The sequence below is a fragment of the Mustela nivalis genome (assembly GCF_964662115.1).
Source record: "Mustela nivalis genome assembly, chromosome: 6".
Taxonomy (NCBI): Eukaryota; Metazoa; Chordata; class Mammalia; order Carnivora; family Mustelidae; genus Mustela; species Mustela nivalis.
Genome location: NC_139025.1, coordinates 107,812,711 through 107,840,557, shown reverse-complemented (window position 1 = coordinate 107,840,557; position 27,847 = coordinate 107,812,711). Strand labels below are relative to the sequence as shown.

The following is a 27,847-nucleotide window of genomic DNA, read 5'->3' as shown; positions in this document are numbered from 1 at the left end:
AAAATGCATGATAAAAGGATCAGGTTAAATATAAGCAAATAAAATATAAACAAATGGTGAATCTGGGTAAAAAGTACACAGGAGTTCTTCATACTAGTCTCCTAACATTTCTGTAAGTTTAAAATAATATAAAAATAAAAAACAAATAAACAAGTAACAGTTTCTAAGAACAGCAGCAAAAACTCTCCTTAACAACAAGGTGAAGAAAAAAATTAAGAGCATGATAGTAACATTCAGAGTATTGTAAAATTGAAAATACCACCCGTCAAAAGTAAGGGGAGTATGAACTATCAGGGTACAGAAATAAAAACAGAATTGCATTTTAGAAATATGAAATATTCATATGAAAGTGGAGTACGCATCTAATTTAAAATCTTATAAAAAGAAGAGAGTCAACATCAGGGGAAATAGGAAGAAAATAATAAAGATGAAGAGCAAGAATAAACAAGTTAAAAAACAAGGAAGTCAGTGGTAATAAGAAGTAAATTTAACTGTTCATTCTTCGAAAAGATTATAAGATATATTAAGACCCATGGAAGAAGATAATAAATAAAAGTGTATGAATCAAGAAAATTAAAAACGCACAATTGATATAAGGATTTTAAAATGCAAATGATCGTAGTACACAATTTATGAGAATTCAAAATGTTCAACCAAATGGACAATACCAAATATAAAATCCACAAAACCAGATGGAGAAAACATGAAAATGATGAAGAAGGAGGAGGAACTTGAGAAACATATTTTTTTTAATATTTTTATTTATTTATTCAACAGACAGAAATCACAAGTAGGCAGGGAAGCAGGCAGAGAGAGAGGAGGAAGCAGGCTCCCCACTGAGCAGAGAGCCCGATACGGGACTTGATCCCAGGATCCTGAGATCATGACCTGAGCCGAAGGCAAAGGCTTAACCCACTGGGCCACCCAGGCGCCCCAGAACTTGAGAAACATATTAAAGTAGTCCCTCACCTAACCAAAGATATATAACTTAAACAAATTTAGTGAACAGTATTTCTATATATTCAAGAAAACAGACCTTCCTGTATGACGTAATCAGTTCTAAATCATGGAGAAACAAGACCCGATACCCACTTCATCCTAAGAGATAAGTATCGTACTCATCCACAAATCTGTGAAAACGACCACACATGCACATACACACACAAACACACTCTTTGGACGGCAAATGTACAGAGACCAGTTTCCAATAAAACTAGTTTGGAAAGATTACAACCAAGTTCAGTCATACAGTAGATTTTCCAAAAATAATTGTTGGCTAAGTGAATCAATAAATATATGAGTATATGAATGAAGAAAGTAATGGCAGTCAATTTAGCAGAGTCCACTGAGGGCACGGAAGGCAGGAGTGCCTTGTGCAGGCCACGCATTCGCTAACTTCCAAATCACCTCATCCACATCAGGCCCAATGAGCACAGGCAGAAAAATCATTTTTCATTTTTCACTGAGCTTTGAGAATGCAGCTGTGACAAGACAGTGTGATAATCAATAAAGGGAAATTCTAGGAATGCCAAGAGATCACAACAAATCATGGACAACTTTTATAAAAGAACTATTGTTTTTTCTTTTTTCTATTTCCTTTTTTTTTTTTTTATGAGACTTAAAATACAAAGAAATGAAGATACTGAGGACTGAAGAGTTAGCAGAACACACCATCCCCCAACATGCCACGTTGGCATTAGGATCATTTTGAGCCAAAGGCGCTTGGAAAAACAGCAGATTCGAGAAGGACATTCTAATCTTCCCTTTCTTCCTGAAACGGGAGATAAGAATTCCCACGTGCAAGATGCCCTTCCCGTACCAAGGGGAAAGAACTATACTTCAATAGAGAGTAAGAGCTAAAAGAAATCTGTACCAGCAGACCTTGTTAATATACTTCTTATCTTCCTTTAGCTTCCTTGCATAATTCAGTTACTTCTCACGTCGCCTCTCTGTGTTCAGCCCCATATAAAAGCGTGTAGGTTTCGCCATGTCTTTAGGTCTTCATCTCCTCACGAGGCTCCTGTATCCTGTAAAACTCACACATTTGTATATTGTTCATCTGTCAGTCTTACATGGGTTTAATCATCAGGCCCAGCCAAAACACCCTCAGAGGGTAAAGGTAATTTTCTCTCTGCTACAGAATGTTCCTGAAGGAAAAGTCCGCTGTAAACTGAGTACATGAATGTTTAAACCTGTTCAACAAAACCCACCACAGGCAACCTGCAAAGACACAGTGCAGATTGCGAGGAGATATCGGCAATACGTGTAACCACAAAGAAGCCACATCGGTAGGAAAAACATTAATGAACTAATCAAAAGAGGGGCAGAAGATCTGAATAAGCAAATGATAACACAAGAAACCTAAATGACCAATGACACGCGTAAAAGGATGCTCAAGGTTACGTCACTGGTAATCAGAGAGATGCAAATTAAAACAAGGTACTATTTTACATCTGTCAAACAGGTAAAAATGAAATAGTCTGACACTCTCAGGTGCTACTGATGATGTGGAAAAATCGGAGAAAGGTTCACATTTTGATGACGATGTGTTCAGTGTCGTAACCATTTTGGAGAACAAACACTCAACGTGCGGCAACACCGAAGAGACCCATATCTTGGAACCCAGATGTTTCACTTCTAGGAATAAACTCTAGGAGCTCCCACTTGTGGACAACGCAAGTCCAGTGCAACATTGCTTGTAACAGCAAAACACCCACAAACAAAACAGTAAATCACACAAATATCCACCAACAGAACCACCTAATTGTGACGGACTCCTACGACGAGACCACTTCGAGCAGTTCTATCAACAGCAGACAACAGTCTCAAAAATACAATGTTGAATGAAAAACCAAGTTGTAGGTAAATAAGTAGAGTGTAAAATTTGTAGACATACAAAAGAATGCTATATGTTTTGTGGCTACATATATATGTTGCAAACATATATGCAGAGGAGAACCACAGGTACCAAACTCAGGGTGTGGTTGCCTCTAAGCAGGGGAAAATGAGATTAGGTTTGGAAAGGGGTACACAGGTATTCAATTCATAACAAAAGTAAAAAGCATAGGAGGCGACTGGGTGACTCAGTGGGTTAAAGCTTCTGCCTTCGGCTCAGGTCATGGTCTCAGGGTCCTGGGATCGAGCCCCATATAGGGCTCTCTGCTCAGCAGGGAGCCTGCTCCCCTGCCCCTCTCTGCCTGCCTCTCTGCCTACTTGTGATCTGTCTGTCAAATAAATAAATAAATAAAATCTTTAAAAAAAAAAAAGCATATATGACAAAATGTTAGGATTTGGTGGATCTGAGTAGCAGGGTGGTATTCATATGTATTCACTATACTGTGTTTGAAATCATTTTTTAAATGAGCACCCCAATTATAAAAATACATTAAAAATACAAAAATATATAAACTAGTATGTAAAATATATAAAAATCATTAATGAGTAATTCATAAAGAAAGAAAATACCTAATAAAAATGGGAATGGTGGGGGCTCCTGGGTGGCTCAGTGGGTTAAGCCGCTGTCTTCGGCTCAGGTCATGATCTCAGGGTCCTGGGATCGAGCCCCGCATCGGGATCTCTGCTCAGTGGGGAACCTGCTTCCTCCTCTCTCTCTGCCTGCCTCTCTGCCTGTTTGTCATCTCTCTCTCTGTCAAATAAATAAATTAAATTAAATTTAAAAAATAATGGGAATGATGGAGTGCATGGGTGACTCAATCATTAAGTGTCTGCCCTCCCAAGTCATGATCCCAGGGTCCTGGGATCAAGACCCCATCAGGCTCCCTGCTCTGTGGGGAATCTGCTTTTCCCAATGCCTCTGCTGCTCCCTCTGCTTGTGTGTGCTCTCTCTTTCTGTCTCTCTCTGTCAAATAAACAAACAAACAAACAAATAAATAAATAAATCTTTTAAAAAACGTGGGAATGGTAAGAAAGCCAACTTTAACTCACTAGTTTAAAAAAATTAAAATATACATACACCATTTCTGCTTATCAACTGAACATGAAATTGCAAAAATGTGAATGCCTGATGTTAACAAGGGGGAAAGGGCAGGTGGGAGGACAGATCACATCCATTCCCTGCTGACAAAAACTTAAAATGATATAAATTTACTAAATTTGGCAGTATATGTGAAAAAGGAAAAAAATACGTGTGTGTGTATGTGTGTGTATATATATGTGTGTGTATATATATACATACATATATGTATATATGTGTATATATGTATGTATATGCATACATATGTATATGTGTATATATGTATATATATACACGCATATTCATATATGTATGTGTGCATATATGTATGTTTATAGCCTTGGCCTCAGAAATTCTCCTTTAAAGAATTTAAGAACAAAGGAAGTGACCAGAAATTATGCCAAGATTCATGCTTAGGTATCTTTATACCAGCATTATTCATCATAGTGATGCTTAGATACACTGAATTGATTTTAAAAAATAAGGAATTAAGGCAATTATTATACACCTATAGAATGTAATGCTCAATAACTATGTCAAATAATATTTTAAAAGAATATTTAATGTAGCTGAAATATCTCATTACTATGTTGTTAAGACAAGTTATAAAAGCATTTGCACTGTGTGTTTATTTGCAGCTGTATTTTTAAAAACAAATATATAGGCAGGAAAAATAATTTGGAGGTATCCAAATCAAAATGACAACAGTGGTTGGTTGTCTCTGGATGGTGAAATCCAGAGACATGGTCTCTTCACCATATTTTTCACCATGGTCTTCTTCACCATATTTTTCTTATTGCCCTTCATTTTTTTTTACTTTTCAATAATAAATATTTATTTATTTTATAATAGAAAAGTTATTCAAAATAAAATATTTACCAAAATAAGCTTTGGTTGGTGGAAGATTTAAATATAAAATCTAAATACGGAGGAACTTGCAAAAAATTGAAAAAAAAGTATCACCTCTCTGGGGGAATTTTAACTTTCTCAGCTTGGAAGTAATTTTAATGATTGCACTATAAAAATTAGCATTACTGAAGATTTTTTAAGAGGGAAAATATTTCTATCAAACATTACAAAGAATTAAGATCTATCACAAATAGCTAATTCAAATTTGTAAAAATCAATGGCAATTTCTAAAAGATAAATAGGTAAAAGACAGGACCATTCCCATAAGGGAAATACAATTAGTAGACAAACTGGGAAAATGTTAATTCTCTCCAGAAATCAAAGAAATGTAAATGAAAGCCTTCTGAAGATGACAGTTTACATATTCTAAAAGAACCAAAAAAAAAAAAAAAAAAAAAAAAAAAAAGGTTGAATGCTAATACTGGTGAAGCTGCCCAGAAATTGACTCATACATTCATTTACAACCATACCACACCCATCCTTTAGGTAGAAATACTACCACTAAGAATTTATTCTTAAGAAATACTTTGGCAGAAGCAGATGCTCCCTCCTCAGTTACCTGGCTTCTAGCTGTTGGCACTCCCAGAAACCAGCCCTCTGACATCTTCTCTCTTCCATCCATGTGCACAGTCTAGAGGAGCTCATCTATACATACACCCAAACCTCTCTCTTCACAGTGAGAAAGGAAACCAGAGCAGACAAGAGGGACCAGCAAAGAGATACCTAAAGCAAGTTTCATCATAATATTAATCGTTTAGTTTAATAACTGAATGTTCCAGGCTTTATCCACTACGAAGTACCATTGTGGTCACCAGGAATCCCCTAATTGCAGTAGCTCAGTTCACTTTAGGCCACCAAATCTAAGCTGCCCTTGACCCCCACCTCCAAAGTCTGAGGGAATTATTTTTGTGAGGCAGTCTATAAATCACTTAAAATGGGCAGCTCAACACTCCCTCCAGAGCCCTACCACACTAGAAGCCAGAACTTTCCCTCTGCTTGAGGCCACCATGGACCCTGTTGTCTACAAGGTAGACCTGCACACAGGTCAGGAAACAACTGCTTCAACCCCATGTCTCACACAGTCTCTTGATTCCCCAGAAACACTCATCCACTTGGTATCCCAGACTGGGGCCTCTACCTCACGTGGGTCCTTTCATGGCTTAAGGGTGTTTGGACATATACCATCTTTCATTCTCATGACCTGTGTGGTCACCAGTTCCATTATCATTATTTATAAGTCATGACTGACACAAGACAGAGCTGAGCTCAAACCCAGATCTTTTGCTGTTAGTCCAGGTCTCTCTCCATGGCACCAAGACTGGGTCTTGCTACTCCCATGAACAGCCTACCACTTCCTTTTTTGTTCATACATTGCCTGGGAAAAATGGGTAAGGAGAGTTACTTTTCTACCAAGAGCTAAAACAAGCCGGTTTGCTCTGGAGATGATATGACAGCAAAAAGAAAGAGTCCCCAGAGGCTGGGAGCGCTGTGTAAATCTGACTGTGTTGTCCTCCCAGCTCCAAGATCCCAATTACACACCGGCTGACCTCTGAGATCTAATCTCAGCTGTTTCCTAAGGCATCAGGAGATCAATTTGCCAGCCCAGGAGTTCTTGGGACCATCAGATTAGGAGTGAAATTGTGGAGTGAAAAATGGCTTTCTCTAGGGTAGTGCTCCAGGCCCATAAATTTAAAGGAAGCCGAGACACAGCCATATTTTCCTCCTCCTATCCTTGAACTTTGCCTAGAGGTAGAGCTCCTTCCCCAGCCCGGCTCCCTCATGGCCAATACTTGCTCTACCCTCTGCAGAGTGCGGGCTGCTAAGGACAGATGTACCCGTGGGATTCCCCTAAATGATCTGTTACTCAAGGCCTAAGAACTGGGGCTGATGGAACCCTGAGACATTCAAGGATTCCCATTTGGGGTTGAAGAGATCACCCCTCCACTAGACCCAAAGGGAAAAAAACAAACTCCCCGGAGGCAGATTTGCACCAACTGGCCTGGGCAGGACCATATGGATAATTCTCTCTGGTGTCCAGTACAAGCTTCCCCCAGGGGTACATGGATTGTCTGACCTCTGGACATGGGCCCCTGAGGTCTGAGAAGTCTGACCAGGGACAGACTCACCACCAAGCTCCTAGACCTGACTCCAGAAAATCACCTCTCCAGGTGAGCTGTGAGATACGATCTGCTATGAGGAGGACCCTTTCCACTCGAGAGCCTATTTTATCCACCACTAATTTGAGAAAAGGAACCATGTTTTCAAATTTAAATTCTTGTTCAAGACAGGCGCTGGGAATTTCTCAAAACCCAAGAAAGCTAATATCAGACAGAGGGGGCTTTATTTTTCTAACTAGAAAAGAATACATCACAACTTACATAGTTAATTTCAAGAACAGGATAGAGATGCCATCTTTTCTTTTTTTCAAAAACACCATAACTCGTTTTCCTATTCTTTATTATAGACAGATAGACGGGCAAAAAGAGAAAGGGAAGGAATATGAAAGGGTAGGAGAAATAAAAAACAGTGAAGGGGGTCCTGGGTAGCTCAAACAGGTAAGCATCTGACGCTTGGTTTCAGCGCAGGTCATGATTTCGGGATGGTGAGATCAAGCCCCACGTCAGGCTCCATGTTCAGTGCAAAGTTTGCTTGGGATTCTCTCTCGCCACTCCCCTTCCCCTCCCTCCGCTCACATGCTCTCTCTCTCTCTCTAAAGTAGTAAATAAAATCTTAAAAAAAAAAAGCATAGTGAGTAATTACAACTAATAAAATTATTAATAAAAATAATTATTATAGTAAATAATTATTAATAAAAATAATCACAGTAATCATAGTGGACATGTATTGTGCCGGGCATGCTTGAGGTTAATAATAGTAGGGAAACTGAGGCACAAAGATTTTAAATACTTTGCCCACTCAATGAGCCAAGAAGGGAGAGGGCGGCATGTAGATTCAGTTCCATTATCACAAAGCCACTGTTCAAGAGACAAAGATACGAAGAGACAGCCTTTCCTCCCGAAGGAAACTTCTGCTATCATTAAAATTCTGTAGCTAAGTACTTCCCTTTATCATTTCTTAACAATAGGAATTACAGGGGAGATTCTGTGCTTCAGTGGAAAACGGCGCATTGTCCATGCACTCTGCGCAGCTGTCTTCCTGGGCCATCTGATTCTGGCATTCTTTGCCCTTGAGGCATTTTACAACTCTGCACACAGCAGATAACTAGGAGCAAAGCAATATGCAAATCCTGCCCTATCCTGTGTGCAAGTTCGATTGACTTTCCTCCCACACTGGGAGAAGCTAGCCCGTGCTTTCATTTGTACATTCTTTTCAACATGCCTTTATCCATATATATTTGCTGGGGCCGGTGGGGGCAGGGGTTGCTTCTCCCTTGAACTAGTTATGCCAACACCCTTACCAGCTTCCTCATTAATGAGCTAAATAAAATATGTACCATATGTTCATTTTTAATATAGATAAGACATGATCTTATCTTTAAAAAAAAGATGTCTTGAGACACCTGGGTGGCTCAGTTGTTAAGCACTGCTTTCGACTCAGGGCATGATCCCAAGGTCTTACATGGGGCTCCCTGATCAGTGGGAAGCCTGCTTCTCCCTCTCCCCCTCCCCCTGCTTGTGTTTCCTCTCTGTGTCTCTGTCAAATAAATAAATAAAATCTTTTTAAAAAAAAAATTATGTCTTGGGGCACCTGAGTGTCTCAGTCGGTTAAGCGTCTGCCTTCAGCTCAGGTCGTGATCCCAGGCTTCAGCAGAATTATCCAAGCCTGCCAAAGCACCCCATGGCTTTCTGGAGGACCCTGGGCATAAGCTAACCCAAATGGTTTCAAAACCATGTGGGTAACTGGTAACGCTGTGTAAAAAAGGTCATTCGCAGCGTAGCCTCGCCCCAACAACTCCCTGTCAAACACTCTGTTCTGTCCATGACAAAGCTCCGTGCGCAAGAACCCCCTTCATGTTTGCTGGACTTTTCCTACTGCTGATTTGGGAAAACCCTCTGTATGTAAAGTATATAGTTCTATCTCACCATAATGTCTCCGTGGCTTCTCTCTTGAGCGAGTCTCATGGGCTATTTCAGGGCTCTCTGCACGAAACAGCTGACAAAGGGCTGGAGAACGTTTCTTTGGAACACAGTAATATAGTAAGTACAAGATCTGCGTCTTTGCTGTTCAAGAGCACACAGCACGGCCTCATTTTCTTTTCACCTGACTTACATGAGGACGGCACGCCTGGCAAACGTGCTTTTTTGCTGTGCGGGCTTTGGAGTTAGACACCTATCATTCAAACCCCATTCCACCGCTTACTAGAACGTCGGTTTGGGCAAGTCAGTAACTTCCTGAATCCTCTGCCGTCTTCTCTGTACAAAGACCCTGTGTCCTAGGATTGTTTCTGAGGCTTCAATGAGTCCCACAGCAGGTCTGGCATCTCTGGGAGCTGGCCCCTGAATTGTTAACCCCTGAGCCTAGCAATCAATGACTAACTGTGTCATCAAGACACCACAGATGCCATCGGTAGCACTTGAGGCAGCACCTTGGGAATTGCTCTTGATTTTTCGCAGCCAAGAACTTCACTTGCTAACCCCAGACACGTGTGTGATGTGCCACAAATACCCCTGCCACAGAGAGGTCTGGGCATTTCCATCCGAGAGACTGCAGCCCTGCCTGATGCCCCGGATGGGGTCAGTGCCCCTGGGTATCCCAGAGACAGAAACATGGGACCCAGAGAAAGAGATCTCAGCCTCCCAAACCGTTTCTTTGCTCTGCTTCAAACAGCCATCCAGTTCATGGCTTAGTTGGCCTCACCAGGTAACCCAGCATCATCACCCAACAGCCCAAGCAGCTGGAGGAAACAGGCAGTCTCAGCTATATCTCCCCTCTTTCCCACAGAGGAGAAGACACTTGGCAAATGACAAAAAGACCCATGTCTATCTGGATGTTCTAAATCAGCTTAAATCTTTGCTTATTTTTGCTTCCAAGCATGAGGCAAACCGGGGGGCGGGGGGAAGATTTGACATTCTACTGCAAAGACATAATAAGATGCATTATTGGTTCCAAGTATCCAGCCACTGTGGGTAAAAAAACTGCTTTGGTTTGGGGTTTTGGTGTGTTCGTTTTTTTCATTGTTCACAAACCAGAACCAGAAATTCTGGCAAGAAGAGCAATTGGCCAGCACAGAGCAGGAAACAAAAATAAGTTCAGAAAGAGCCCAACTCTTTGCTCGCTGGCTGCTTGGGTCTTCACTTTAGACTGGGGACAAGAGAGCCACGGAGCTTCCAGGGACCTAGAAATCCTCCCACCCGATCTGCATGAGTTAGACATTGACCTTGGACAAGGAATCTGGGAGCCTCCATTTTCTCACCTGTACCAAATAATTCCTAGCTCATTTGTTTAAAAAACCAAATGGGCTCTGACTGTACCAAGAGCTGCTGAAGAGACCTTTCACATGATAACATTTGCTCTCACCATTCCATTTTACAGATGGGAAAACCGAGCCAGAGGGAGGTAACAGAATCTGCCCAGGGCTTGGAAAACCAGCCAGAGGCAGAGCCAATGCAAAGTTTAATCTGCAAGTCTTATCAGTAAAGGCATGATGATCTCACTGAATAAATACCAGCTCGTACTGCTGGAAACACTTCATTCTTTCAAACAGTCTAAAACATTCCCTGCAAACTTGTTTTCACCTTTCATTTGTTGACTGATCTTAAAAAAAAAAAAAAAAAAAAAGATAAGCAAAGGTTAAACTCCAGGCCAACCCCTCTCCAAATGAGGACACATTTGGAGCCTTCTTGTTTTTGCCATACTCCTGCATGGTACTAGAATGTCCACACACTGATTGGTGACCCAATAAAAGCTTGGTCATTCTCCTGGTGGCAGCCTGGCCCCCAGCAGCCGTAAGAGAAAGTATCATTTCCCAGTGGCATGATCCTGAAAGTGTCATAAATTTCATCTTTGGAAATGGAATGCGGTGAAGGCATAGGAAAGAAAGCCCCGTGAAGTCCTGAAGAAAATCTGACACAGAGGGATCAAGGGCCAGTGGTTGTTAAGGAATCTGACCCCGGGCTCAGACAGGCCTGATTTCCCCTCTCTGCCTTTTCCTGGGAAGATACAGTGCGTCCCAGTTCTTAATCTCTTAAATCTCAACCGCACAGTGAGGGAAAGAACAGTACCAATCCAAAAGGTATTGTCTCCATTACTCTTGTCTGAGAACTCCAACTCAGGGCTGCCACTCTTGCGTATCCCCCGTTTCGAAGATGAAACAAGAATGGCTGATTTTGAATATAAAACTCTGTCGCTTTCATACGTGAAATTCACCATGACCCCCTGGCTTCTCCCCACCAGGGACTTGCTCTCTTTATCTCTGTGAAATATTTATTTCTTTTCTTCTGATTAACTTTCTTATCACCATTTCACTAAAGGAAAAGGTGACAGGCAGGTCATCAAATGCCAGTCTCTTGAAATTTCCATTTCTTCAAGAAGATTTTCAAATTAAAAGAGAGCAAGAATTGGGAAATTCGTAAGAATGTAATTATAAAACCATTACTATTTTAGACCAAGGATTACAGACAGTGCTGATAACTCTGCTGGAGTTTCTAGTCTCCATGGGCCTCAGGCCCTACCCCTTTTCAGTTCATGGGAAATGAAGAGTGCCGCATAAACTGCTGGGCTTTCTTCAGCATGGGAATGACTACAGATACCACTAATGGAGCTATTGATTCTTCCAAAGTATTGATAGAATCAACCACATTTCTATTAGGTCAGTAAGACCTGGGAGCCACTCTATCCCTCTATCACAGTCTTCACATCTCTTCAGGCAAGCACCTTTATCAGTTTAAAAAAAACTTTGGGGCTCTTGGGTGGCTCAGTAGGTGAAGCGTCTGACTCTTGATTTCAGCTCAGGTCGTGATATCAGGGTTGTAAGATCGAGCCCCATGTCAGGTTCCATGCTGAGCGTGGAGCCTGCTTGAGATTCTCTCTCTCCTTCTGCCTCTGTTCTTCCCCCCTGCATGTATACTCTCTCTCTCTTAAAAATAAACAAAACAAAGCTTTGAGGACTACCCCCTCCAAATATATGGGTATTTATGTGCTTGTAAATTACGTATCACCAATATATTCTATATTCTAATTGTATAGTGCTATATTCTAATTGTATAGTGTAAATGTATTATAAATAAATATATATATATATATATATATATATATATATATATATATATATATACACACACACACACACACACACACAAAATGTTCTCAGGTGATACCTTAGTCCTTCTGGGCTTCTGTAACAGATTACTGGGTAAATAACAGAAATTTACAAACAACAGAAGGCTGGACATCCAAGATCAAGGGACTGGTAGATGCAGTGTCTGATGAGGTCTTCATAGAGGGCCACATTGTAACCTCGCAGGAGCAGAGCAGCAAGGGATCTGTGTGGGGTCTCTTTTACAGGGATGCTCCCCCAACTCATGAGGGCTTGCCCTTGTGACCTAATCACCTCCTAAAGGCCACACCTCTAATACCATCACCTTGGGAGTTCTGCTTTAACATACGAATTTTAGAGGGGCACCAAAACATCTGAAAGGCATATCACTTCCTTCTTGTGTCCTGATAGAACAAGCACTAGTTGGAGGCACCTGTTCCAACTGTGAGGGGCAAAGAACAGCCTGGAGAACTTTAGAATGAAGGTTCTTCAGACCTCAGTCCCAGAAGCTTAAACTGGATTATTCTTGGGATGGACCTCAAACATGTCCTCTGCCTGAGTCTCAGGCTGACTCTGATTCCAATGCTCAAACAGATTTTGGAGCCAGTGGTCCAGACCCTTCTGCTTTCTTACCATTTTCACTTCATCACTGTGGTCCTGCTGTTAACCTACCTCCTAGACACCCTCTCAATCCCCTAAGTAAATTAAAAACAGTTCAGCAATAATAATAGCTGTCATTTATTGTTTCCTCCTGGCCAAGGTTGCTTCACCTCTTTCCATGACCCCCTCTAACCTGATCAGGAGGGCATCAGCAGTCCCTAGCCAGACGAAGGAAAACAGTTAAAGCTTTGGCCACTCACGTCTTGCCCTAGGTCACCCAATTAGAAAGTGATAGGGCAGGGATTTGAACCAAGATCTATCTTACTCCAAAGCCTGGACTTTCGACCACAGACTGTGTTACCTCCAAAATAAGTCACTACACAACTGGACCTCTAGTGTGAACCAGGCCCTTGGCTGGCCACTGCACATGCACATCTCATGACGTGCCTCTTTTTGCACAGGGACGGAGCTCTGTCCGAAAATGCTGATGCACAAGAAATGTCTCTATTTTCTGTAAGCCATCAGAATTACTGACTCCAAATTCATATTTTTCAGGCCCCCTGGATTTCTTATTTCCACCCCCACCCCATTATGCCATAGTTCTGGATCAGACTCAAACCCCAGACCTGGGGGTGGGGGTGGCACCAGGTCCTCTGTCCCCCATCCACACAGGTGGCCACCAAGGGGCCTGTGCTCCTTATCTTACATGAGCTGTCAGCACAGGAGGCTCATTACTGTTCCTACTTCATGCCAGGCACAGGGCCATCTTTTACCTATCTGCCAGCACCACACAGGCCTGTCATCTTCGGGTTCTTACCACCTTCCAGCGGGGTTTCTGGGAAGCTGTCTTGCCTGCCCTAGAGATCTAGAGACAAATCTCTCCTCCCCCACCCACATACAAAGCCCAAGAGACTCTCTTTCTAGTGATGAGAAGGTAGGGGTGGGTCCTCCTGCTCCCTTCACATCCCTTTAAAACATGTTCAGCTTTCTGCTTGTCTTTGTTGGTTACAATTCATTTGTCCTAGGTCCTAAGTTTGGGGAAGACAAAAGATTTGCAGAATTATCTCCACTTTGCCCTTCTTAAAAGGGAGAAAAAACAAGGGAGAAAGATGTTCGGAGAAAAATGGTATTAAGCTTGCATTTCCAAACCTTATCTCTGGCTCACGTTATCCCATTTTAGAGGTGAGGAGATGGGGCTCATTAAGGTTAAGTTATATTTTGCTCATCTGGTAGACCCAGCATCCTCGGGCTCTGGAAACCTTATTCTGTGTGAAGTCCTCCTCTCTTCCCTGCCAGGAGTCTCCTTGGCCAGCTTCATGGAAAGACAACAGAGATGGTGCATTAAAACCACCCCAGAAGGGTGATGGGACAGGCAGGCAGACCTTGGACAGATGGGAGCGGGTAGCACCCCTGAAAGAGGATGGATGTCCCTCCTCCTCTCCCGCCCCAGGAGAGCCTCACAAAACAAGCTAGCATGAGATTATACTAGAGAAATTCTTGACTTATGAGAGCTAGGACTCTGAAGACCTCGTCCCATGCAGAAACTGGTAAGCGAATATACTCTGCAGAAATTTGGCAGGGAGAGGTTTTGGTATTCCGGAGCTGCTTGGATTCACCGGTATCTTGCTGAGTTAATCAGCAGAGCAGAACCCCCAAATTATCTAACTGCCTACTCAACAGTTCCACTTACTGTCCAAGAGGCATCTCAAAGGCCCCAGGGCCAAAGCTGATTGCATCATCTTCCCCCACCAAAACTGCTCCACTCACAGCCTTCCCCACCTCAGCTGACAGCTCATCCACTTCTTTGAGCCAAAGTCCTTGAAGTCTTCCTCAACGTCTCTCTTTGCCTTGCATCTCACATTCCAGCATTCAGGAAATCCTGTTGCACCCACCTTCCAAATATACCCAACATATCCACCACTCCCCAGTTCCACTATTACCATGCTGAAGCAAGCCCTCACTTCTCACTGGATCATCGCCATGACCTCCTCACATTCTCCCCACTTACACCCTTACTCATTTATAATCTATTCCCATCCTCGAAAACCAGAATGACTTTAAAAAATAATAATAATAATACAAATCATGTCCCTCTTTGGCTCAGAATGCTTCCCCATGTCTCAGATCATAAAAGTCAAAATCTTTATAAGGGTATCTTCTTGAACATTGTTCCTGGAACATACCAGGCACGCTCTAACCTCAGGGCCTTTGCACTGGCTACTCTTTCCTAATATGTCCACAGAGACTACTCACTAAAATAGTCATTTAAAGTTCAACTTCCCAAGAAGGCTCTCCCTGAACATTCTATTTAAAATCACTACCTCAGGGCACCACGGTGGCTCTGTTGGTTAGGCATCTGCCTTAGGTTCCGGTCATGATTCCAGAGCTCCAAGATTGATCCCTGTGTCCAACCCCCTGCTCAGCAGGGAGTCTGCTTCTTGCTCTGCCCCTTACCCCACTCATGCTCTCTCTCTCTCTTCAATAAATAATCTTTTCAAAATGTTTTAAAAATCACTACCTTCCCACCCCCTTAATTCTGCTATACTTTCCCTTGTTTCCATAGCTTCCATAGCTCTCACTGCATTCTACAAGCTTCATAAATCTCTGATTCATTACGTCTATTGTCTATCATCTGAGTCCTCCCATCCCTAATGGTACATAAGTTTCACAAAGACAGGAATGTTCATCTGTTTTGTATGCTTGAATGTCCCTCATGCCTAAAACAGTGGCTGGTAGATAGTCGGTATAAAAAAAATTGAACAAATAAAGTTTAAATAAAACTAGGGACTCAAGGTATATCATAAGAGTCACACACAGTAACATTTCCCCTGCCTGGTTTTGCTGAGTGGCCTGAATTCTCAGTCCACTCCACAGTAGGAGTGTTAATTAACACAAAGGAGGAGAGTTTATTATAGGGTCATCTCCCAGTGGGGCTCCCAGCAAAGGCTACCGGTCCTCCATCTTTGCTCCTTCCTACACTGACGTTAGAGGTTTTCTGCCCCTTTCAGCTTATAGAAACATCTCTCCACAACTCTTTAACTTCAGGCACCAGCAATTTTGCTGAACTGAACAGAAAAAGGACCCTCCAGCAGCTCTCCACCTGCCAGAGCCCTTCTCTATTTCTTTGTGCTTAGCTTGCAATTTGAAACACCCCTGCCATGAGCCAGCATCCCCGTCACAGTGATGACAGAGGGAAAGCTAGGCAACCAGGTGAGAGCCACTGACCCTTGACCTTTGACAGCATTCCCAAACATACTAACTTTCAACTGATTAATTTGGAACTATGACCTTGGCCCAAGAAGGTAAGAATACATAACAAGATATTTGATTTTCAAAATGTATCGGGATTTTTTTAAAAAAGCTTTTGTACATCATCCTTCATTGCATTAGATATAGTTAGACCTGGAATTGGGGGATAGTCAGGGAAGTGAACACTGGATACCCTGGTTAAAAGTTAATTATTAATGAGCAGGCCTCCCTCACACAGTATCAATAGGCAATCTGGTCTCTTTAACTTCAGAAATTAGCAAGAAGACCTCAGACCCCGGGTGAGACAGGAGAAATGGAAAGGCCCCCGTGTGTCTCTATTTTCTTGGTTTTGTGCGTCTTTATCCAATCAAGTGCCAATGGACAAAGCCCGGGACTAGGTAAGAGCCTGCCTTTTCTGCGGAGATGGGCATGGATTTTTTTTTTTTAAATGTCTGTCGCGATGAATCTAAGTGGTTCTTGATGGTGTGGGACAGAGCTCGGTCCTATTAATGGTGTCATGGGTCACAGGATGAGCTACCATTTGTACGGGATTGAAATTTTAGGAGATCTTTCTGGGGACAAAAGCCTAAAAGCACTCGCCGCTTGCACTGAAGTCTCTGCCATGTCTGATCAGATCTAGTCATCCTAAGACTAGGATGGAGAAAAGTCTGAAGGAGTTCTGGATCTTCCAGAGCGCTAACTTGGTCTGATTTGTGGCTGGGCAGCACAGCTTCCAATAAAACGCTCTGTCTCGCTAAGGTTGTCTGATTGTTGGCTCTCTCGGAGGAGAGAAGGATTTGTAGGGTCCTGTTTCCAGTCAGGTGTAAAGGAGAGAGAGCATTGCACATTTTCTAGACCTCATTTTTTTTTTCAGCCAAAGCTTTACTCTGAGACTGACAACTCCAACAGCAGTTATACCTGTTTGATCTGTAAATTCATAAACGAGATGAACGGCCAAAAACAGATCCAAACGCTTGATCTGACAGGTGGATTCCAGGTTCCTGGCTAAATAGTGCACTGGATCAGTAAGTGACAGATATGAAGTAAACTGAGCAATTTGACCAAATAGACAGGTATTGGAGCCTTTTCTGTGTGCGGCTGTTACTGGTCAGGAGCTAGTAGCTCTAAAGTAGAAGCTTTAGATTTTTTTCTTCCCTCAAAGACTACACTTTGGAAGGAGCTCCAAAAATCTGGAGAATGAGGAATTTGGTAACCAATATCACTGCAAGTTCCAGACTCTTGTTTCCCCTTTAAAAATAAAGGGTCGTTTATTATTTTATTATTATTTTGTATCCTAGGCCGGTTGATAACTGATGGGTAGTACTGACTATTTGCCACTGAACATCGTCTGTGCCGAGCATGGGCTCACTATTGTGCATATATCAGCTGCTGTATGAAGCCAGGTCCAAAAATGACAATAAGAAGTTAGAGCCAAATAGGCAAAATTGCTAATCCTCGTTATTCCCTGGGTGGACAGGGATTTTGCTGAAGGGCCTGTCCTGACCTTCAGTCCAGAATGTTGTTTTTGTGTGCTTATTTTCTATCAGAGTGTAACATACATCAAGTGCCTGTGACATAATTGCCCGATGAATGTTCATAGTAGGAACCTGCATTGGAGAAGCTTCCTTTGTGTACCTCTTGAACCTTAACGTCAGTTACTTTGCCTTCAGGGGAACTTTCCATTAATGAAAGCATACAGCATGTGCTCTTTTGCTTCTGGCTTCTTGCACTCAACATTACACCAGGGAGCTTCACCCAGGGCATGTGTCTGTGGTGGTGACTTGTTCATTCTGGTGGCAAAAGCATTCCGTCATGTCACACTACCACCCTCCTTTTATCTATGATGTTGTCAATGGCCTGGAGTATTTCGTGGAGACACGGAGGTTGGGAGTCATGAGTGCCAAGGAGGAGGCTGAAGGGCAGGATGGCCTCCCCCAGGCTGCTGGGCATTGTCCAGACTTCCCTCAACAGATCTCGTGTTGGTCAGCTACTGCTGTCCCAGGGCTTGGTTTGTCCAAAAGCCGAGGGAAGCAGCCACGATTAGCAGATGGGTTCTTCAGGGAAAAGGATCAGAGTGGGGAGATCTCTTGTTCTCTTGAGAGCAGAATCTCTTGGCAGAATTCTTCCTCCAGGAGTGACCCAGATCTGTGTGTATGATGCTGGAGGTCATCTCCCAAGGCTGGCTACAAGCAAGCGCCCACAGTGGGGCCCTGTCAGACGGGTATCTAGTCTGGCAGTTCTCAACCAGCAGCAGAACTGTCCCCCTCCCAGTGGACTTTTGTCAATGTCCAGGGACATGTTTAATTGTCACAGTTGGGGAGAGAGTGCTATGGCCTGTAGTGGGCAGAGGCCAGAGATGCTGCCAAACATTCTACAATGCACATGGCAGCCCCCACAATGAGTTATCCAAGGCAAAGTGTCCACAGTGGGTCTAGTGTTGGGAGACACTAGCCACGGGGCAGGAAGAACTCCCCCAAGGACCCTCTTCTTTAACCGCCCCCAGCCTGCCTCTTTCGATGTTTATGAATGACGTGACTCATGGACCCACTAAGGTACCATGCACCGAGTATCAGCCGGATATTATCCCCTCCTTGCCATGGCAGAGAGTCAGCCAGCATTTAGGTGATCTGCGGGGGTCCCATGGCTGTTCAGAGCAGAGCAGGGAGAAGCTCCGAGAGCTCGATCTGTCTGACTGAGGCTCTGGGCCTCTCTTTCCACTGTGCTCACTGCCAGTGAGTGAAAGGCCAGAGGCCGCTAGAAAACAATTCTGCTCAGTTCCCATCAGGAAAGACAGATTGGGGCGGTTGTTCCAATCTGCCAGCACTAAGGGGAACAGGATATGGGGAGCCTCCTGAAACCCCCAGGACACAGAGCTACCATCACCCTCATCCCCAGACCTCATTGCTTGAGACCCAGACCCACCCCCTCACTGGTGTTGCCATGACAGCCAACACTAGAAGCTGCTATTCTCAGCCCCCAGCAACCCCAGCCTCCAGATGTCCATCACCACAGCCTGGGGTAGTGGGATGTGTGTGTATGATGCTCCCTCCTATCCCAGCTGCAGCTTCCAAATCCTGGGAGCAGCTGACATTCACCCAGTCCCTCATTCAACCACTGTGCACCAGCACATGCCACGTGTATAAGGCAGTGCACAAACACAGCAGCTCTCACACTTCCTGGTCTCAGGACACCATTACATTCTGAAACATTCTTTAGGACCCCAAAGAGCTTTTCTGGTATGGAATACATCTATCAATATTTACCATATTAGAGACCAAAGAAAGTTGTGTAAAGGTTAATGCCTTTAAAAATACCAGCAAACCCACTGCGTACCAATACTTATAATACCATGAGAAATGCCTTGTTTTTCCAAACATCAACAATGAAAAGGGAGTCCGAAGAGTGACACTGTTTTACAAAGAAGTGCTGCAAATTTCTTTAATGCCTGACTTCATGGGAGAGGGCTAGATTCTTCCATTTCTGTATTCAGTGGATTGTTGTTTTGCTTTGTTGGGAGAGCATGAAGAAAATAGGTCTCACATAGAGGCCATCCCCTAAGGCCTCAGCCCACCCACAGAACCATGGCTTTTGAGCGTAGACAGTGTACAACTATGCGGCCAGCCAGCCCCTGGCCCCAGCTCCCACCCTGAGCAGTCAAATCAGGGGTGGACCAGGGGCGGGGCGAGGTGAAAGCTATCTACCCCAGAATTCCATAATAAGGCAGCCAGCTTCCAGAAGGAATGTAAATACAATACAGAATCCACTAAAAGTTGGTCTTTTTTTCATTATCGCAATTCTAAACAATGTCAGTGATCAGATAAGCCTCCTACCTCCTCAAAATAATTTTTTGGCCCAAGTGGCAAACAACTGCTAGTAGTTACTGCTAAGTTTCATTAATATCTATGTAATCTTCAAATGATCTAATTTTTGTTACTTATTCTTTAATAAATACGATGTTCTCTGTCAATATTAATTTTGAGAATTCCAAGTTATGTGGCTGGCCCCTGACACTCACCTGTTCGGTGACGAGCTCACTGCAAGCGTCATGGTTTCAAATCCTCCCAACTGGCTTTGACCATCTCATTTCTCCAACCCCTGTGGTACATACTGCATTCTCCTACATTTAAACAGCAAATTCAGAATCAAAGATGATACACCATAGTGATTATGAAGACAAAGAAGCAAAACCTGAGAATTTTCATTCTGCTATCCAATGTGACCACTTAGAGCTTTTAAGTTTGCAGTGTAAAACAGTAAGACAGATAGGACAGACCTGGGAGGTGTAACACAGTTGGCCCTTGACCAACATTGCGGATTGGGGTGCCGACCCCCCCAAACAGTCAAACATCCACATATAATTTTTGACTCCCCCCGACCTTAACTACTAACAGCCTACTATTGGCCAGAAGTCATACTGATAACATAAACAGTCAATTAACACATATATGTATATGTATTGTATGCTATATTTTTACAAGAAAGTAAGCTAGAGAAAAGAAAATGTTATTAAGAAAGTCATAAGGAAGAGAAAATTAACTTACAGTACTGTGCTGTATTTACGGGGTGGGGGGTAGAAAATCATCCACACATATTTGCACCCATAGAATTCAAATCTGTGTTGTTCCAAGAGTCAACTATATTTTGTTTGGTAAGTAAAAATTTTAGTTCTTACAGGAAATACTTTTAATGCATTTGAATATCTTCAAAGTAGCAGTGTGTTCTTCCTTTCAAATTGTTCATTGCTCTAAGACTAAAGAATAAATTAAGAAAATAGCAATTCCTAATTTTTGCCATATTACTGAAAATAACTTTGTCTTACAGAGCAGGGGCATATTCAAATGATCTGTTCTGGGTGTCCTATACATGAAGCATATCACTGAGTCTAATATAGGACATGAGATGTGTACATAAAATTTTCTCGACTAGGACGTGGAGTGCGATGGGTACCACTAAGAGTACAGTGGGTTGAATGTTTGTGTTTCCTGCAGATTCATATTGAAATGCTAACCTCAACATGACAGGAACATTAGCTGTGGCCTCTGGGAAATGATTGGGTCATAAGGGTGGGGTTCTCTGAATGGGATTATTGGCCTTATAAAAAGGACTCCGGGGACGCCTGGGTGGCTCGGTTGGTTAAGCAGCTGCCTTCAGCTCAGGTCATGATCCCAGCGTCCTGGGATCGAGTCCCACATTGGGCTCCTTGCTCCGCGGGGAGCCTGCTTCTCCCTCTGACTCTGCCTTCCACTCTGTCTGCCTGTGCTCGCTCTCGCTCGCTCTCTCTCTGACAAATAAATAAATAAAATCTTTAAAAAAAAAAAAAAAAAAAAGGACTCCGGAGAGCTTGCTCTTTTTCCAACCTGTGAGGAAACCAGGAAGCAGACTCTTACCCGAACCTGACCACGCTGGCAGCCGGGTCTCAGACTTCCTGCCTCCAGCAGGGCGAGAGATGAATTTCCGTGGGTTATGAGCTGCCCAGTCTGCGGCACTTTGTGTGGCTGTAGAACAAGGAGCAGGGGGGAAGCAGAAGAGTTGACTTCCAAGTGTGGGGCACAGGGAGGGCTCTGGGGAGGCCGGCGGCATTTGAGAACAGCTTCATAGGGTGGAATTGGAACAAAAGAGATGGAGGCGTTCCTCGTGCATCTGCAAAGGTACAGAGCCTGTACAGGACACGTTTTCCACGTTCTCCCAAACAGGCCGTCCGGGAAGAAGCAAAGCAAAGCAAATCGTAGGTGGGTAGATTGACAGCTGCCCTGGGTCACAAGTGCCCACAACTGGAAACAACTGGAATGCCTAACAATTAACCGTCCAGCTAGCACAAAGTCCATCTGTAAACAAGTATTGTTTCAGATGCCTACTCAAGTACTAAAAGTTTCAGAAATTTCTGAGGGTGATCAAGATGGAATTCACAAATACAAGGCTTAGTGCTGGCCCTCAGGCACTCACAGTGTAACACCAGGGATGTTGACCTGCCCCAAGGGTGGGGGTCATCAGAGAGTCCAACTGCCTCCTGGGATGGCACCCAAGGCCGTGCGTCTGTGCACTTTGAGTGGGGGACAGAGGTCATGAGTTTGGCAGATTACCAAAGGGACCTGTGACCTCCAAAAAGTTAAATAACAACTGGTCTTGTAGCTTTTAAAAATAAGTATAAGGAAATTCTACATGCAATAAAGTGAGGGAAAAAACTAAATAACCCACTTATTGAATCATAACTATGAAAAACTAAATACATGTATATGGCTAGGGATTAGAAGTATATTTAAACATATATATAAAGAGTTTTAAGGTCATAGAGTATAGGCTTTTTGTAAGAGAAAAAAATTTTTTAAAAACCTGGGGCGCCTGGGTGGCTCAAAGGGTTGAGCCTCTGCCTTCGGTTTAGGTCATGGTCTCAGGGTCCTGGGATTGAGCCCTACATCAGACTCTCTGCTCAGCAGGGATCCTGCTTCCCCTTCTCTGCCTGCCTCTCTAACTACTTGTGAACTCTCTCTGTGTGTTAAGTAAATAAAAATCTTTAAAAAAAAAAAATTCTGATTAGCTGCAGTTAGATTGGTCTTGGATTTGTTGTCCCAAGAGGGCCACCAGGAAAGGGTTATACCTAACACTGTGACTTCAGGCCTCCACAATCATCGGCTCAGGCCCAGAATCATCCATCCCATGGGGCCTACGAATTCCTGGTAGGCCTCTATAATTTCAGGGAAGGTCATTTATGAGTAATGTTGCCGGTGACATCTGGAGATGGAGCTCGCTCATCAGGAATGCATGGGGAACCAGAGTCTAGCATACTAGTGACATGCTATCTTCTCTCTGCTAAAGGCCAGATCCCATCCACTGCCAGACTTCCTGGCCCAACCCCGAGCCCTCCTGAGGATAACATACCCAGAGAGGACAAGCCTGGAGTAAGAGGACAGCAGCCCATCTTCTACCCTGCTTGCCTTGCACGGGGACCTAGGACTTGCACCCGTATTCTTTCATGCTGGGTCAGGTGAATAGTACATTTTTCAAAAAGAAACGGAGTGGCTGATTGAGGAAGGAACTAATTGGGGCTAGGAACTGACCGTAGGCTGTGAATCACCAAGTGAGTAATCCAGCCAAAAGCCAACTGGCCTGTACGGAGATGCCCACGGCCACGTCCTCCCTGCCCTGTTACCCGCACCAGCTGCATGGGTCCTCATAGGCAAGTCATCAGGGAGGGGAAAGGAGGGTGGAGGCTGTCCACAGGCAGGGCTGAGCAGTCCCCACAGGAATGGACCATGCTGACATCAGCCTGGTGTCCCTGACATCCACAGATCCACACAGGGCAGAGGGCACAGCCATTCTCACAGCCAGGAGGGTGATTATATGCAGGCTCCCAGGAGGGTATCCATTTGACAGAGTGGCCCTCTCAGCTGGGCGCTGAGGTCCCTAGGGAAAGGGACGGGCCAGGGCCAAGCAGGACATCTGGATGCCTGCCAAGCAGGCCAGGGGTCATGGCTGGACTTCAGGCTCAGTGTGGAAACCAGGACAATGGGAGGGAGCACAGCCAGTCCTGCAGGGAGGGGAGCTCCCAGGCAGGCACCAGCCTGGGGCAAGGAGACAAACTCCAACCACCTCCTCCAGGGTGCCGGCCATGCTTGTCAAGAGAAGGTGCAATTCACAGACGCAGCCACAAGGTAGCGCAGTGAGGCCCCAACTGCTTCAGGGTTTTCAAGAGGGGATTTCAGGCCTGGGAGAATCCCAGTTTCTGAATGACTCTGGAAAACTCAGGGCTGTTGGCTAACCTTCCTTTCCTCTCTGTTTATGACTCTATTTCCGGGAACACTCATAGTTTTGATTTTTTCCACAATGGTCTTGGTGGGGAGGGGCGGGACGAAGTGAAGAGAAAATCAAATGCCTCAAAGGGGAGGCCTCCTTGTCTGTCTAAGAGCATTTTCACCTCCACAGACCAAGTTCACCCGAGCCTGGTGAAGTACCCAAGACACAGCTATTCCGTAAAGTCCTATGTGGTCATTCAGAATAGTTCTGATGAAAAAGTGGAAGAGGCAGCTCTGAATAGTAGTTACAGTATTTGTGTTAAGCAGGAAAAAAGCGGTCTACCTGTTTGTGCATGTCCTGTGATCACAACCCTGTGAAAATATGTGGAGGACAAAAAATACTAGAAGAAAATGTACAAGAATGCTTATACTTTAGTTGAATTTACATCTAAATTTTTGTCTCTTCCAAAATTTTTGTAATGTCATTTTGTGTGTGCATGTCTGTGTAGCAATATAATTTAATGATCTGAATAATTTTAAACATAATTTTATCTCAAAATGATAAAATGACTTTGACCCAATCAGTGATTCTCAGTTTTCAGTGTACATCAGAATCTTATTAAAATAAGGTCATCCTAAACCTTATTCATAACATAAATAATCATTAAACTTATTAAATAAAAAAATCTTATTAAAATAAGATTTCTGGGGGCGCCTGGGTGGCTCAGTGGGTTAAGCTTCTGCCTTCGGCTCAGGTCATGATTTTTGCTTCCCCCTCTTTCTCTGCCTGCCTCTCTGCTTCCTTGTGATCGCTCTCTATTAAATAAATAAATAAATATTTAAAAATAAATAAATAAAATAAAATAATATTTCTGGACGCCCGCTGCAGAGTTTTCTCATTCAGTAGGGCCCAGGAATTTGCATTTCTAGAACGGTTTCAAGTACTGCTGCTGATCAGGGACAACACATGGAGAACTATTAGAAAAACAAAATCGCTAGTCAACGGCAAAACAAGACTTGAACCCAAGTGTCCTGACTTCCAGGCTGTGGGCTCTTCCAACAGAAATAACACAGGCCTTTGGGGCAAACCTGGCTTCATTTTTTAGTTTCCTGATAGGGAAGGGGGTGGAATTAACATTCACTGATACTGCATTTTGACATCCCTCAGGGATAACCGCAGCCCAAATAATACCAAAAAACCAGGATATTCATGATAAACTATTCCTCCAAAAAATATGGGCATGCCAAAAAGAAAGTGATTCTTAAAATGAAGAAAAATCCCCAACCTGAGACTTACTTGCAATTAGTGGGAAAACACTAACTGCAACAGCTAATGAACCATACATGAACCCCTCCTTGGCAGGCTTGAAAACAGGATCAAGAAAATTCTTTTCAGATGAGCTGGGCACTCCCAAAAGCTGGGCAGAGCCATGGATTCTCAGTTGACTAGGACTGGCCTTTCTGATTGCGAAAAACTTTCCAGTGACAAATGTTCCCCGCTTCCTTGTCCCAAGAGAATCCCAGTGAAAACAACACACTGCTTGATACTGAAATATAACAAGATCAACAGCAGCAAATTAAAGCATTCATCAACCACCTACTGTGTACCAGACCCCATGGTCAGTACAAAAACACCCCATCCTTGTAGATACAAAAATGAAAAAGTACATTTCATTCCATCAAGGAGCTTCCCAAATCACGGGGGGTGGGGGGTGTCTTGGGCTCCCTACAGCTGCCCATGCGTGCGTGGGTGCATGCGTGGGTACGTAGGTGCATGCATGCGAGCGTAGACTAGCAATTAGAAGAACCACAATTTCAATTTCAATTCAACGTGATAGGTGCACAAGTAACATCCCTTACAAAATACCAGAAGGCCCTGAGGCAGAAGAGGTCAGCTGAGGAGATACGGGAAGTGATATATGGGCTGAGTTTTGCAGGAAAAGATATGGAAGGATGTGGCAAGCAGAAGGAAAAGCGGAAACTAGTCTTGGAGAATTGAAAAAGGATCATAAAATTGAGAATCCCTGAGACATTTGCTGTGGCCCAGCGTGGACCCTCTCAAAAGAAATGGCTGGAGGTGAGCGGGTCTCCGAGGCCAGGCTATGGAGCTTGGCCCTCACCCTGGAGCAACAGGGCCAACCACTGAGTGTTTAAAAAAAAAAAAGAAAGAAAGAAAGAAAGAGGGAAAAAAAAAAAAAAAGAAGAAGGAGGAGGAGGAGGAGGAATGAGGCTGCTGGCTGCCTTTTTTGTGGGGTGGAGGGCTTTATCTCTCAGCCTTGCTGAAACCACCACCACTCCCTCGTGGAAGCCATGGTATCAGCAGGAAAAGAAGGGTGGTGCTCAGAAGTCACCCGCTCCTCAACCTCACTGGCCTGCCCAGGAACACTCAGATCTTCCTCGCAGGCAGGCCCCAGCCTTAGGCAAGTGCCTTTGAAGTTTTTGTGTTAATTGCTATTCCTTGCACTAAATTGGAGGAGGGGTTTAGCTGAGGAAGTGAGGCAGGCCCACATAATAGAAACTTGAATAGGAATCTTCCATTTAAAAAGTACTGTATTCTAAGTCTGGAAAGAGAACCGTTTGGAAATTCCACATCGCACTAGCTTAGAGACCCAGTGCAACTTCAACTTGAAAAACTCCTTCCTACCCATATGATACCACTTGCTTCTTACAACATCCCTGTAAAGATTTATTGGGCAGTTGTCAGTGTGCCCAACTGACAGATGGAAAAGTTCACCAACCAAAGATCACCAAGAGCACACTCATCCCACTCAAGATCAAGGCTTACTGACCTTACTGCAGCAAGAAAGAATCCACCCCAGAGAAACCCTGGGGCATCACAGTGCGAGATGTTTTGGGGGACTTCTCAGTAGATTGGGTTTTGCGGGCCGAGGCAGAGAAGGGGGGAAAGTGGGGGCCGTTCTGACTCAGAGTCTGTCAAGGGGAGGGTGAACAACTCAATGACTGGGTCTTCATAATTTAATAATCAGTTACTGTTAACTCGTGGTCACATGACTTGGTCAATAAGGATGTAGCAGGCAGGAAGGGGAGGCAGGGCTCCTGCTGGCTTGGTACAGAGGCAGCATTCGGGGTTGTCGGTCGGGAGAGGGGAATGGTTAGTCACCTTCTTGGTTCCTCGTCTGTCGCAAACATAGGCATAGAAGATCCTGGTAGCACACAGTTTCTGGTCTGTGGCCATTGTCTGTGTTCAGTTGGGAACATCCTGGTGCAGCTGCCCACAGGGCTGGTTTTTGGTGCTGCTGTGTTTTGTTTCCATTTTCTCACATCCCAAGCACCTTATGGAATGTCTTTGAGGGCTCTCAGTTTCTCCGCGCCAGCTGCACAGACTTGCGGGGCAGGGTGAGGGGGGTGCCTTCACCTCTGGTACCTGTGAGTGGTATACAGGGTTTCTTCTAGCATTGAGACCCCGGGTGTCAAAGGGACTCATTGCAAGGTCACCACAGTGCCCAGAGACCATCACTGGCTGCCTCATCTGAAGTCAGCTGTTTAAATGTTCACGGGAGAGAAAAATATGAAAGCCAAGTTCTATCCACTTTAAACATGAGACATTGCCCCCTGCCTTAACCCTAGGGTGACTCAATTGCCTTGAGCTATTCAGAGATTCCCAAACACCAGGAGGACAAAGGCACAATTCTATAGGAACAATTTAAGCAGTAAATGACCACAGACCATTTATTTCCCCATGTGGTTTCCTCCAGGGCCAGACATGCTTGCGGGCTTGCCTCAAGGGCTGGGGCGGGAAAAACCTCCCAATGTCCCCAGGATTCTCACTGATGCATATTTTTGGTGATGCTCAGTATCTTGGCCTTCAGAGTATCCTACTCAGTGTCAGGGTCAGGGGAGCCTGGGACATACTCTGAGCCTCTCTGGGCCTGACCGCTTCTAACCAAAGGCTTACTCTCTCCACACCCACTATGAGTGTGGGACACACCCAGCAGCAAACCTGTATGTGGACAAAGTTCTGATCCCTCGTATCTCATCTCCCTTCACAGTCCCAGGTTCTCCAAAGTCAAGTTCACAAACGAGGTACACATGCAGACCCAGGCAGCCTGAAGAAAGGAAAGGCCCCATGATGCCAAGACTGAAAATTCTGGGCCAACTGAAGAGAATCAAGGATACTTTTAAAAACCTAAAATGTTTTTATTCACTCAA

The 27,847-nt window shown here is 43.9% G+C and overlaps 1 protein-coding gene and 1 long non-coding RNA gene across 3 annotated transcripts in view; one reads left to right on the top strand and one right to left on the bottom strand.

Annotated features, from left to right (window-relative positions):
• Positions 1–1,621: 1,621 nt before the first annotated feature.
• Positions 1,622–27,847, bottom strand: part of LOC309866237 — a 43,755-nt gene continuing 17,529 nt past the window's right edge. The window contains exons 4-7 of one of the 2 annotated variants that reach the window (XR_014312511.1): positions 22,278–27,062; positions 21,335–21,442; positions 19,963–20,064; positions 1,623–2,027 (exon numbers count right to left, since the gene is read on the bottom strand). This is a non-coding gene — a long non-coding RNA (uncharacterized lncRNA). Of the gene's footprint in view, positions 2,028–19,962; positions 20,065–21,334; positions 27,063–27,847 lie in introns of both variants that reach the window. The other variant, XR_014312510.1, reaches the window with a different exon arrangement.
• LIPC (lipase C, hepatic type) overlaps positions 16,213–27,847 on the top strand; it is a 128,856-nt gene continuing 117,221 nt past the window's right edge. Inside the window, exon 1 of the mRNA XM_082733787.1 lies at positions 16,213–16,345. Within this exon, the coding sequence (XP_082589913.1) occupies positions 16,261–16,345 (85 nt within the window). The 5' untranslated portion in view covers positions 16,213–16,260. The remainder of the gene's footprint in view (positions 16,346–27,847) is intronic.